The sequence below is a fragment of the Cervus canadensis genome, chromosome 5 (genome assembly GCF_019320065.1).
Source record: "Cervus canadensis isolate Bull #8, Minnesota chromosome 5, ASM1932006v1, whole genome shotgun sequence".
NCBI lineage: Eukaryota > Metazoa > Chordata > Mammalia > Artiodactyla > Cervidae > Cervus > Cervus canadensis.
This window is the reverse complement of record NC_057390.1, coordinates 71,041,578-71,055,816: the sequence shown is the minus strand read 5'-3', so window position 1 is coordinate 71,055,816 and position 14,239 is coordinate 71,041,578. Positions and strand designations below refer to the sequence as shown.

General features: G+C 37.4%; 1 protein-coding gene across 5 annotated transcripts in view; it reads right to left on the bottom strand.

Moving 5' to 3' along the window:
• Positions 1-14,239, bottom strand: part of ITSN2 (intersectin 2) — a 119,768-nt gene that overhangs the window by 58,364 nt on the left and 47,165 nt on the right. For 4 of the 5 annotated variants that reach the window (XM_043469203.1, XM_043469204.1, XM_043469205.1 and 1 more), the window contains 5 exons: positions 13,819-14,081; positions 12,838-12,987; positions 9,913-10,053; positions 8,368-8,455; positions 4,991-5,130 (listed from right to left, as the gene is read on the bottom strand). In XM_043469203.1, coding sequence (XP_043325138.1) covers positions 4,991-5,130; positions 8,368-8,455; positions 9,913-10,053; positions 12,838-12,987; positions 13,819-14,081 — 782 coding nt within the window. Of the gene's footprint in view, positions 1-3,864; positions 3,946-4,990; positions 5,131-8,367; positions 8,456-9,912; positions 10,054-12,837; positions 12,988-13,818; positions 14,082-14,239 lie in introns of all 5 variants that reach the window. The other variant, XM_043469208.1, reaches the window with a different exon arrangement.

The following is a 14,239-nucleotide window of genomic DNA, read 5'->3' as shown; positions in this document are numbered from 1 at the left end:
GGGTTTGCTTAATTATTTCCTTACACTTACACAGAGATGAAATGTTTTTAGCAAAAACAGCACAGAAGTGATGTGCCTTTCTCAGTGCATCCTATCAGGAGACACGTAATGTCAGTTGTGCCATTCTGGTAATAGTAAATATGACTGCCTGGTTGAGGATGGTTAACCTGGTTTCTGGCCTGAGGTAACAGTAATATGACTGACTTGGTTTCTGGCCTGAATATTCTCATTGCTCTTCATTGCCTTTCCCAGATGACTATTTGTCCTCTCTCATACAAATTCCATGCTTCTGAGGCTCAGAATACCATCCAGCAGTTCCACCTTCCCTTTCCTCTTTACTGTCATCTATCAATCACCTGGTCACTGCTCCTCACTCATTCATTTTCATTATTCTCCCAGTCTTTGACATCCACATAGATAACACCATCAAAACCTAAATTCAGGCTGATCTTCTCAATGATGACCCCTTTTTTTTTTTGCTCCATTTGATCTATCACTTGCATTATTATACCCTGAATCTTGTCATCATCTCAAAGAAAACTACCATTGATCAGTATCCCATTTTCCTAAGTTCTTATCCTTCAAGCTTTTCTTGTATCTGATGCATCCATTTCAACAGTTTTTCAACCTCTCTGGGACCTCTGCTCTGCTGACCCCATCATCCTCTCTTTTTCCATCAACAACCGTTCCTCTTTTCATATCCCTTCATGTTCAAAACATATGTCAGAGTTCATTTTTATCATAATTACTGTGTTAAGATCTGTAGCTCCCTTGTTCGTCCCTCTCTGCCCATATCTATTAAAACCTCAAACCTGTTTAAATCTATGAATCTATGTCATTACCCTTTTCTATGCTTACATATAAGCAGCTGAACTTTGGTGGAGAGAAAAAAGACAATTAGTCATGCTGTTTCTTTTTTAAATTCATGAACTCCAACTGTGAATAGGCATTCAACATTCCTCAGGATGTGGACTGCTTTCCTCTACTAAACTTGCACTCTCTAGGCACACTGAGATGTGTTATTTCATGGCTACTTTTCTCTCCTGAAATTTCCCAATCTTCCATTCATTCTCCTCACTACCAGCCAATAATCTTGCTACATTAAGCCAGACTGGACCTCCCTCATCTTTCCATCTCAAAAGCATTAAACCTTCCTGCATCTGATCCATCTCCTTCTAGTCTGAGTTATTCCATGTCCTTAACTATTCATGATTTCTTGCAACGATCCAACTTGCTTCTGATTTTAAATTTTGAAGCTGTCAACTTCCTACTCTCCACCAACAAATTTAACTGACTTCATGCTTATCTTATCCCCATATGCTATATTGGAAGTATTCTTTTTATCTTGAAGAACAAGATTATATCTTAATCTGCTTCCCTGGAACTTTATTCCATCATCACCACTTTAATAGTCTCAATCTCTCACTTTTCTCCTCCCTCCCTTCCTCTCTCTTTACTATCTCCTTCAAGTCTTTTCTTTCCTTTTTTTGAATTCAAAAAGTAGCCTTTACTTAAAAGAAAAAATTATATGAAACAAGAAGTGTTCTTAAAATCTGGGATATACGTTTCCTACTGGTTTTGACTAATTTCATTCTACTTTTTTCTTATAAACCTATACCAATAACACTCTAAATGCTGCCTATCTTCTGACTGAGAACATTCGAAACCATTCATCCATTCAGCAAGTATGCACTGCCATCCATGATGTTCCATGCACTGTTTTAGGTGTTGGGAATTCAGCAATAAAATATTTGGCTTGAGTTGGCAATTAAGACCCTCTGATGGATATGGTTGTAAAAGTCAAAGTCACTTAGTCATGTCCTACTCTTTGTGATCCCATGGACTATACAGCCCATGGAATTCTCCAGGCCAGAATACTGGAGTGGGTAGCCTTTACCTTCTCCAGGGGATCTTCCCAACCCAGGTATCGAACCCAAGTCTCCCAAATTGCAGGCAGATTCTTTACCCTCTGATGGATATAGTTAGTTACCCAAAAAGCTCAATTTTCTCCATTTCACGCTTCTGTCCTAACAAAAATGATTCATTGTTCAAGTATTCATATGCTGCACAAAAAGGTGATACCACTTTCAAGGGTGGCCCCAATTATTCTTTTACTTTTCAACTTTATTATAAAGTATAATTGGTAAATAAAAACTATATATTTAAGGTATACAACTTGTTTTAATACACATATACACTGTGAAATGATCACCCTAATCAAGCTAATTAACATATTCATTTCTTCATATAGTTACCACTCCCTCTTCTCATTTCCTCCCTCCCTGTCTTCTCTCCCTCTTTCTTTCTTTCCTGAGAATGTTTAAGAGCTATCCTCTTAACAATACTGTATTGTACAGTTCAAATTCGCTAACTATAGTTTGTAGTCACTATGCTGTGAATTGGATTTCACAATTTTTCCATCTTGCATAACTAAAACTTTGTATCCTTTGTTGTCTTTCTTAAACCAAAAAGGCCCAATGCTCTCTTTTTAACCAATGCTTTTTTTTTCTCCATGCTCTCTTTTCACTCTTCTAAAGCTTTTCCCACTCACTCCACCCCTCCTCAGCTCCCATTCATTCCTGATCTGCAGCAATCCAGCTTCTGGTGGTCACTCAACTGAGATGACACTCTCAAAAAGGTCTTCAATTCAATGGATACTTTCCAGTACTAAGTTAACTGACTGTTTTGTATCATTTCTAATGGCTACAGAAAGCCTCTTTTCTTGCTTTCTGTAAAGACAGTCACTCTCCTGACCACTGTGATAGCATAGGTTTCATCCCCTTTTAGATTCCTAAATTGCCTCTGATGAAAGCATCAACAAGCAGTGAAAGGTTGGAAGGCAGGAAGCGGAAGGAAGAAAGTAAAACAAGAAACGAGAATAATCTGCTGGCCTGTGGAGAATCAAATGCTAACTCAAAGAATCAGACTTATGTGTGTGAGCGTAGTCCACAAACCACTGTCAAACTTCACTGTGTACATGAAGAAACAGGTTTAAACTTCTGTGTGATCTGAAGCACATATTCTAAGGTCAGATAATCTGGCAATTAATGCTACAACCCTAATGGAAAGGCTGATATAATCTTTCCGTCTACCTCTCTTTAGGTAACAATTGAGTTCTACTTCCTGCCTTCACTGTGTATGTACATTTAAGTGCCCTATTGCCATCCACTTTAGTATTGAGTAGAATGTATTTAAAATCTACTAGGCTCAGCTAGTGGTAAATATAAAGCAACTCTCTTTAAACTAAATTTAAACAGGAATTCATTTGAGTATTTTAAATATTTTTTGTGCTATTTATACATGAAAAAGTTAACTGCTTATTTATAAATATGATTTAAACATTTTTCTCTGTGGTGCAAGTGTATCTAAATATAAGACCTGATAACTAGACAAAACCAAAGCTGTACCTACATTACTGGTTCTTATCATAGTATTGGGAAGCAGCCTGATATATATACATGACATAACCTTGCACTAGATTTCAGAAAGTATTTAAGTTTTACTTTAAATAGTAATTTTCAGTGATATGGGTAAATAATTTAGTCTCACATTCCCTTAGTTTCCCTTTTAATTGAATCAGTAATCATCCCATCATTTAGTCTAACTCACAGGGAACCAGGTAATATTTCTAAGTGTCATGGCCTCCTCATGAGAACTCTGGGCAACCTTACTGATTCCCGGCATTAGACTCAAACAGGCAGTGAAACAGCAGAAGGATATTTAAGCAAGCAGAAAGAAAAATGTTTATATTGTATAGGTTATTTCAAACAAAGATACTCAGATAAATGCAAAGAATAGTCTAGTGTTTTAAAAAAGAAACAGTAAAGTAACTCAAAGAAAAAGAGCTAGATATTAGAAAATAACCTTAAGTAAGAGGAAGAGGTTGTTGAGACAGCTTAGCAGAGACAAAAGGCACTGAAGAACAGAGTCATCCATATTCCCACACTGTAAGATAAGGCAGATAAAAAGCCAATTAAACTATGTACAGATTTAAAAAAAATAATGTAGGGAAGATAACTTGGTTGGTTTGTCTGTCCATCAATGACAAATTATTTGGTTTTCTTTACATTTTTTTTTCTACAGAATATATGCTGGTGTAGAATGTGTCATTAACATTATTCACCTCAAATTTTCCCTCCTTCACTGAAGCCACCATGGTTTCTTTTCTTGATCATACTGTTTACTTTCTGGTTGGTGTAACATTATTCTAAATAAGTTAGCAAGATGAAAGTCAAATGAAGAGACAGATTTGCCTGAAAAACCTTGTAATATTTTATGCTCTGAAAACTTCATGCTTTGTTAGCAAAGGAGTAACTGAGACTAGTCCAAAATTTCAATCATGTGCTACTAGTCTGATTTTTAGCTTTTAATATTTTCGTTCATAGGTATGGCTTCAGCATACAACTAATACTGCACAGAATGAGAAGCATATGGTATACATTTTAGACATCTGCTCTTCCACTGCAGCAAATAATGAGTCACGAATCTACTTTTCATGCAAAATTTTTAGTGCCAAATTATGCTTTGGATTGCACTGGTTACTGCATTATTTCACAAAGGTTAATTAAATTGTAAAAAAAAGAATTCAGTGTGTTAAAAGAGCCTCTACCACCTGGACTATTTAAAATTTTCCATATTTCCCATTTTCAAATTTGCTTAAGATCATTCTGACTGAGATCCATACTGACAAATCTAATCTAATACTAATATTGACAAGGTAATTATTTTTTAAATGTATAGATGCCAATAAAACAGTCATCAAAAACTGGAAACTATGGTAAATTGTATGTTTACACGACTCAATGTTTATAATATATATGGAGAACATTAAAAACAATCTTGCAATTCTGGTGTAGCTCAAATAATAAAATAAATTATGTAAATAATCAACATTTAAAAATAACAGCTTCAGTTATTCATTTAATTAAATCAAAATAAGGAAGGTAAAGAAGCAGCAAATTAAAAATGAATAATAATAGAAGATAAATACCTTCAGTTCATTGTTAAATGAATCCATTTCTGAAAGCTTGGACGCAGTTTCTTTTTCAAGAGCATCTAATTGTTCTTTAAGTCTTTGGCATAATTCTTCCTTTTCTAATGATTTTTTATGAAGTAAACTGATCCCTAAATCTGAAATACAAACATTACACAGTTTACATTTTGCAGAAGTTCTTGTCCTTACCAGTAATTAATGGTTATTGTCTGGTCAAACTGGTATAACTTGAGAGACAAAAGCTGTACACACATACTGTGTTTCTAGATTTTCTATTTAGTTCCAGTGTTTTGTCTAGTTTTGATCAAACATACATTATTTTAGGTATTATACCTTTTGTAACTTATGTTTTGATATTTGATAGGGCTAGTCTAGTCCTCCCACTTTTTCATGTCTTGCCTCATCTTGCATATTTTCTCTTCTAGGTGAATTTGTGAATTATCGTGCCAAGTTTCATTTAAAGAAATCTGAATTAAACTGAATATATAGATGAATTAGTAGAGAACTAAACAACATCTTTAAAATGTTGAGCTAGTTCATTCATTCAGGAGTAGAATATAATATGTAGCTACTTACCCAGGAATCTTTTATGTCAATCAGTAAAATTGTATGGCTGTGCTTTTCTTTATTCATTTAACAATGAGAATGCTAATGTGAGTGAGACCTTCCCCCATATTTTCTGAATAAATACTTTCAATATATAGTAAAGTTACTAATTTTTATATGCTGATTTTATATCCAGGCAACTTGCTAAATTCTTTTATAATTCTAAGAGCTTTCCGGTATTTCAATAAATATTTAATCATTACATTACACATCTGTTATATGCAAGGCCCTGTTCTTTGTTCAACAGTAGGTAAAAGTGAAAGATAAGCATGGGTCCTATTCTAGTGGAAGACAAGCACTGGGAAAAATAAAGAATATTCATTCTTAGTATTCAAACTGAGCAACAGGAATAATGGATGCCTTTATACTGAATGTGATCATATCCTATCTACGAGCACTGTGTTGGATAACTGAAGGAGGCAACACTGTAGTGCAGTGAGCTTTAGACTCAGACACACAAGAATTTGAACCTACTAATAAATGATCTTCTGTGTGTGCTAAGTCGCTTAGTCATGTTAGACTCTTTGAAACCCTATGGACTGTAGCCCACCAGCCTCCTCTGTCCATGGAATTCTCCAGGCAAGAATAGTGGAGTGGGTTGTCATGCCCTCCTCCAGGGGATCTTCCTGACCTAGGAATCGAACCCAAGTCTCTTCCATCTCCTGCACTGGCAGGCAGGTTCTTTACCACTAGTGCCACCTGGGAAGCTAAGACAATCTTGGGTAACTTCTTATTCTCTCTGAATCTCAGTTTTTCCAAATTGAACAATGGGAATAACAACAACTACTTCAGAAGGTTGTTGTCAAGATGAAAGGAAATAATGCATGAAAACTGTCTAGCATAGTGCTTGGTGCGTGGCTGACAATTTTAAATGGTTACTGTTAATGGAGAGAGGAATCTAAGGGATACTGGGTACTTTGCAAACTCCAAATAAGAGCTTCCTATTCTGGACTAGACTAGAACAAAGACGAATAAATTTATAAAAGCTAAAGTGAAGTGAAATCACTCAGTCATGTCCGACTCTTTGCGACCCCGTGGACTGTAGCCCACCAGGCTCCTCCGTCCATGGGATTCTCCAGGCGAAAATACTGGAGTGGGTTGCCATTTCCTTCTCCAGGGGATCTCCCAAACCCAAGGATTGAACCCAGGTCTCTTGCATTGCAGGCAGACGCTTTAACCTCAGCCACCAGGGAAGTCAGCTAACCTGAACAAATTAAGAAATAAGGCAAAGGAGCAAGATATGAGAGACCAAAGTACCGCTTCATTATTAATAAAGCTGATGTTAGATAGCATGGTTATCTATGCTCTACCAGAAGCATAGCTCTACCAGGCCCCTAACAAGACACAGTCTACATCCTATTCACAATTCAGATACTGACAGTGAGGATGAAAATATACTCTGTACCCTGCATCAATCAGGAGAGCTGTCTTTTGTTGCCTCTGGAATGCCTGTGAGGGGTGAGGTGGGAGCTAATACACTTTAGTATATGTGCTGCCGAAGCGAGCACAAGCTAATACACTTTAAATAACCAAGAAAAGAAAGCACCCTGTTCCAAGAAGACGGTCTGAGAAGAGACATCAGTGGAAGGTGGGGAACATGATAAGAGTAGGTCACAAGATTGATTTTTCTATACCTGGTGCTTCTTCCATGTAAGGGGACTTTGATGAGAACAGCAGTCCCAGCTTCTTTCTAACTCTTACATAATTGGTGAGATCAAGATAAGGACCTGGGCATATGTGGCCCTATATCTTTCCTATCCCTTGCTTTCTTGAGGTTGAACTGCCCACAGGAATCTGCATTCTATTTTGTTCATGCACCCAATGTCTTACAGACACTGGGCAGCCGTACTGCTTACAGATAAATCATGCTATCTAACATTAGCTTTATTAATAATGAAGTGGTGTTTTGGTCTCTCACGTCTTACTCTTTTGCCTTATTTCTTAATTTGTTCAGAACTTGGGCAAAGAGGGATAACTCTACTTATTGGACCTCCTCAACAACCAGAAGTGTAATAAAGAGCTGTAAAGTGAAAAACTGGCACTCAGTGGGAGACATTTAGGATACTTTAGCTAGTTTTAACACATTTGCAGTTACTTTTCTTTAAATAAATCTTTCTTCTGCTACGCTATTATTGGCATGCTATCCAACATAGAAATTTTTTTTTTCAGTTTTCTGGTTGAGACTTGAATCAAGAGAAATGTTATATTCTTATAAATTACACTGGAATATCTTGTTCCACAATTGTCAGAGGGCCAAGTTGGTAAAATTCTTCACATGAATCACAAAGTTAGATGATATAAAGTCCCAGGAAGGGCATGCCAGTTGCTTAGGCCTATCATTGCTGTACACTATTACCCTAGAGTCCAACAGGTTTGGCTTCATAGAAGTGTCCTCATAAACAATTCTTTCTACAATTAGTGAAGAATCTTGCCAAAATGCACAGATAGCATTGTGTTCAAGCCAAACTGAAGTCTTGTTTAACTGTAATCTAACATTTTATTTGATTAATATTTAAAATATATAAATAAAAATGGTGTGAAGACAGAAAGTCAGACCACAATTGTTACTTTATTTGCATTTACTTTTTATTGCTAAAAATGACCCAACATGTGATCATTTTCACATTATTTTAAAAAGTTTAACTATAGTAAAAAAAAAATGTTATTTATAATAGAATGATGCTATTTTTTAAAAGTAGCAGAGTATGCATGACACAATCAGAAAAGAATAAAGAATAAAAGAGGCAAAACAAACCTTAGAGACTTACCAGGTGTATTACTGAGCTGCATGTTTTTAATTCTTTCATTTAATAACTGCTTCTCTGGCACCAAATAGATAAGTTTATTTTGATACTCCTTACAAAAAGAAAAAGTAGTACCTGATTAAAACTCTATAATGTTGTCTAAGAATTTTTTGAAAATGTAAAAACATGATTTCATCACTCTTAAAACTTAGTATAGGATTAAAAGAAAAAACAGTATAGAATTAATATGTAGAATAATATATAAATTGCTTGTAACTTATAGATAAACTAGAATGGGATTACACATGATTTAAAATAAAAATATTTGGTGGGATGTTTTGAAAGAACAGCATGCATATTATCTATAGTGAAACAGATCACCAGCCCAGGTGGGATGCATGAGACAAGTGCTCGGGCCTGGTGCACTGGGAAGACCCAGAGGAATCGGGTGGAGAGGGAGGTGGGAGGGGGGATCGGGATGGGGAATACATGTAACTCCATGGCTGATTCATGTCAATGTATGACAAAACCCACTGAAATGTTGTGAAGTAATTAGCCTCCAACTAATAAAAAAAATAAAATAAAATAAAATACAAATATTTACACATAAATCCATTTACGAAAGACTGGCTGAAAATAAAATGTGGTGAAGAAAGCTTTGCTAGTAGGGTATGTCGAGAAGCCTGACAATTTCCCATGTACTAAAGGATGAGAACAGGCACAGCCTAAGAGGTGCCTTTGGTATCTGCACTGAATGGTATGTGGAAGCAGGCCATAATACACCAGGATGAAGATCAAAGAGGGGCCAAAAACTCAGGGATAACTGGGAAAGTAGGTGTAAATCAGACAGGAAATGTTATTTGGCCTCTTGTCTACATCTGCTGTGAGAAAGTAAAAACATTATGTTAATTACTGTTAGTCCTTACAGAAAAACACATTTGGTTAAGAGGACTCGAGATGCAAGATGCTTCCAGGGTCTCTTTTCTGCACAAATAAAGAGCAGAATTACCAGGTCCATGAGGGCATATTTAGTAAAAATATTCTCACCACAATTCTGAAAGAACAACATTAGGTAAAATTTCCTAAAAGTAGTCACAATAACCTTCAGTTCAGTCGCTCAGTCATGTCCGACTCTTTGCAACCCCATGAATCGCAGCACGCCAGGCCTCCCTGTCCATCACCAACTCCCGGAGTTCACTCAAACTCATGCCCATCAAGTCGGTGATGCCATTCAGCCATCTCATCCTCTGTCGTCCCCTTCTCCTCCTGCTCCCCTTAGTTTAATATATATTTATGTATGTATTTATTAAAGATTTAAAACACAAAGTGGCAAATGCCCAGGTAATGTATAAATATTAAGCAGAATTTAGCCAGGTGTCAGGCAGAGTTTTAGGGAGTCCATGAGACTCCTGATATTCCACAAGGTTATGTCTACTATCCTTTTACAAAGGAGATCACTAGAGACTCCAAGGGGTTCAGGACCCCAAAAGCAAAAAACCACTAGATTAGGAAGAGTTATTTATTAGTAACTGCTCACAGTGAAAGACAATTCAGCAGCCAAGCACTCACCTGAAGCTCCTGTTGAAGCTGCTTGATTTCCATGATTTCCAGGTCACACTGCTTATCCAGAACTTCCAGCTCGGTCTTCTGAGTTTGCTTTCGGAGTCGGACGTCTTGAAGTCTGCCTGAGATCTGCTGATGTTTGCCATTCTACGGGAAGACCATATAAATACACAGTTACATAAAATGCTACTAAGAAATGCTCCCATCAAGAGAATAATATTTTTATTTCAATTGTAAATGTCATTTTGTCATTTATATTCACTCTAGGATAAATGTCTAAAACCAAGTTAACTCAAGAGAGTGATTAGCAGGAAACTCTTCTGTTCATGGAGTTCTCCAGGCAAGAATACTGAAGTGTTGCCATTCCCTTCTCTGGGGGATCTTCCCGACCGATATTGAACCCAGGTCTCCTGCATTGCAGGCAGATTCTTAACCTTCTGAGTCACCAGGGAAGCCCCTAAGATAAATGTCTAATACCAAGCTAACTCAAGAGAGTTATTAGCAGGAAATGTATCATTCTAAGAGCCTTACATGTTAAATGAGAAAGCACAGAAACACAACACAATGAATTTTGTTTTCTGAACACAGCATTCAGATGCTAATTTTTAATATTAAAATATTAAAAAATCTCAAAAAATAATGAGGAGGAGAGGGTGTTAGTATGTGACATTTAGGATTACCTTCTCTGAACTTCTATTTCTACCTTCAACACTGCCAGCTAATTCGTCTAACTAAACAGTGTCCAGGACTTCCCTGGTGGCTCAGAGGGTAAAGAATCAAACCTGGATTTGATCCCTGGGTTGGGAAGATCCCTTGGAGAAGTGAATGGCAACCCACTCCAGTATTCTTGCCTGGAGAATCCCATGGACAGAGGAGCCTGGCAGGCTACAGCCCATGGGGTCGCAAAGAGTCGGACATGACTGAGCAACTTTCACTTCATTAAACAGTGTCCAAGAGGGCCTCTTTGGCCATGATGCTCTTCTCTTACAACAATATTTCTTTTCCCTTCTGAGAAGGAAAAAAAAAAGGAACAAAAAATAGCAGAGATTCTCAATGGAAGCTAAGAAGAAGGGAAAGGTGTTATGGGCTGAATCGCGTCCCTCCAAATTCATATGTTGACTGTATTCTCAGTGACCTCAGAATATGACCATATTTGGAGACAGGACCTTTAAAGACTTCACCTTGAAAGAGGCGATTAAGATTAAATGAGGTCAGGTGGGGGCCCTACTCCAATCTGATTGGTATCCTTGTAAGACGAGAACATCTGGACAGAAAAGAGACAGCAGAGACACACGGGCAGAGAAAAGACCACGTGAGGACACAGTAAGGAGGCAGGCATCTACAAGCCAAGAAGAGAAGCCTCAGAAGAAAGCAGACACGTTGACTCCTTGATCTTGGACTTCCAGCCTCCAGACTGTGATAAAATTAACTTCTGTTGTTTTAGCCACCTGGTCTGTGGTATTTTGTTATGGCAGGCTTAGCAAACACAGTGGGGTGAGGGAAAAAGAGGCCACTGGTTAAAAATCACCTACAGTGAGGTTTTTACTGAAAAGTCTGTTTCATATTTGAGAAATATATGCTGAAGGGAATATGCTATGCCCATCCTGGAGTTCATGTTATTTTCTTCAGCAAATATAAGAATAGGCTCTGGGCTTTTCCAGACTCTGCACATTAATCTGTGCTACGTGCTACTGTTTGGTGTGTTACTCCAGTTCTTGGGGGGATACACAGTCTTAAGGATTCCTCCCATTGTATTTTGAAGAAAAAAATATAAAGTCAACATACTGGTTCTGACAGATATCCAAATAGCTACACAAAGAAGTTAAAGTTTTCAGGACTGTTCTGTGGTACTATGGCATGCTTAGTAACTGTGGTATGCTTTTCTACCTATTTGAAGGCAAAAAACAGTATCTTTTTGATGAAAGATACTATGACTTTTTAAAAATGTAATTCATCAGCCAAATAAAACATCAGATTACAATTAAACAAGATGCAAATATGGTTCTACTATACATAGCTACATATGTATTTTTTGCAAAACCCTACTATACAATCAGGTCAGGTTTATGGAACTTCAGAGTTGTAGTTGAATAGCATGCCTTACTCAGACCCTTTATATCTTCTCACCCTGCATTTTAAGCAAAGTCTTTTAACAGTTTGATGCCCCAACATCTGATGTGTGAAAACTGATAAGCATAATGGCTAGTATTAGTTAACAACCATAGTCTTAGAGAACTGAAAGAAACTGTAAGAGATCATTTAGCTCAGCAGTTTCCGATCATTTTTTTTCTTTTTAGCAGTAGAATCCTTTTTTCCCAAAGTTTAGATAAAGCTCCAATAAAAGTGCCAGAGATTAATGTGGCGATTCTCTGTTGTGAAGTGTGGGTAGAAGTGGGGAGAGCAGACACTGTCCTGCCACCTTGGCTCCTCTCTCCCACCTCCTGCTTATCCTTCTGTAGACCATTTTCCAGTGTGAAAAAAATGAAAATCGCTGAACCAGCACAAAGTTTTACTTTACAGATGCACAAAGTGAGGTACAGAAAAGGGAAACGTCTTACCCAAGAATACACTGCCTATCCACATCTAAACTAAAACCACAATTCTCAACATTTTGAGTCACTATTCTTTTTTAGTAAACTATACTGTCTAGACTGTTAAAAAGCACATACGAAAATATGACTAATTATTCATGAGGTAGATTTAAAAAACAGTAATAATTCTCTATTTATTTATTTTTTTCAGTGGGTTTTATCATACATTGATATGAATCAGCCATAGATTTACACGTATTCCCCATCCTGATCCCCCCTCCCACCTCCCTCTCCACCTGATTCCTCTGGGTCTTCCCAGTGCACCAGGTAAACAGTAAAAATTCTCAACAAGTAACTCTTGCATCATTCAGATAAATTTCACTTAAATCTATAAGCATACCAGTGCTTCCAACTCGAGATGGAGGCTCTTCTTTTTAGAGTTTAACCTGACAATTTCTTCCTGTTCTCTATTCCTTCGACTGAGAAGCTCCTGTCTACGAATTCTCTCCCATTCTAAACGACGTTGTCTTTCAAGTTCCTGTTTTGCAGCCTGAAAATAATGAATCAAAGTTAATTTTTAAATTAACACTTTTTGCATCATTCAAAAACTGATGGGAGGACAAAGTAAAGCTGAGGCAGCATTTAGCACTGAGTGGACTTGAGGTCGAAGGGTAACTGGGCAAACCTATTATTATCAATGGACCTAAAGACTTTCACAAAAGCAAATTCATTCGCCAGACTTTCTGACTGCTTCAAGCACCATCTTCTTGCTGCAGTTACTTTTCCCTTAATAAACAAAAGGACAACTCCATACATATAGATGTTAGTAGGAATAACTGCACCTTTCTTCTGGTATCAGGGAATAAGAAACTTTTATTTACAATTATTTCAGTGGCACTGTAATTTACATGCACAGTCCTTGAAAATACAGCCAGGCCTCCCAGCGACCCCACACAGCACCATTTATCCCAAGGATCTGTGTAAGCTCACCCTCTTAATTCCTCTCAAGGCTTTCTTTCTGCCTCTCCAATTACTTGACCTTTTACTCTGGATCCTAAGCTTAGTTTCACTTAATGACCTGATCAACTGACTTCTTCTTCTGGCTCCTCGCTCAACTCAGCTTTGTGACCAATCCTGCTCTGATTGAGATACCACCTGCAGATATGGTTTCTCTACCAGCTGTTAGCCCTGGAAACCCTTCATAAGCAAGGACCCTCTTGCCTTCACAGGGGAAGGAAGATTCAGATTCATACAGGGTAAGAATGAATGAATGAGGCTGAGAAAAATCACAACAAAAAGTGCCATTTTTTATCAAATGAAATGTAGCCACTTATTAAAGGAAATGATTTCCTTGGAAATAAAATAACTTAAAAAAAATAACCTCTCGTCTTTCTATCTCTTTTCTCCTTTCTTCTTCCCGTTGTCGCTCCAATTCCCTCTGCTTCTCCAAGCGTTTTTCTAATTCAAGTTGTTTCTTCCATTCTTGCTCTTGTAGCTCTCTCTGTTTTCGTTCCCATTCTTCCTTTTCTTTCTGGGCTTTGCGCTCTGCCTCCCTCTGCTGCTGCTCCATCATGGCCTGGCGTCGCTTCTCCAGTTCCATGTTGCCCCGCTCATAGTTGGCTTTCCGCTTGTCCTCGAACGTAACTGAATAAGGTACAGCATAAGCATTCTTCAGCATGAAGCATCTACCAAACCTGTAATCTGGTTTCAACATCCTCATGCCCTGTGGTCATGTGAATGCAATTTCTCTTTGGATACTTCTAAGGATAATCTTAACTCAAATGTAAATAATACAATATTTA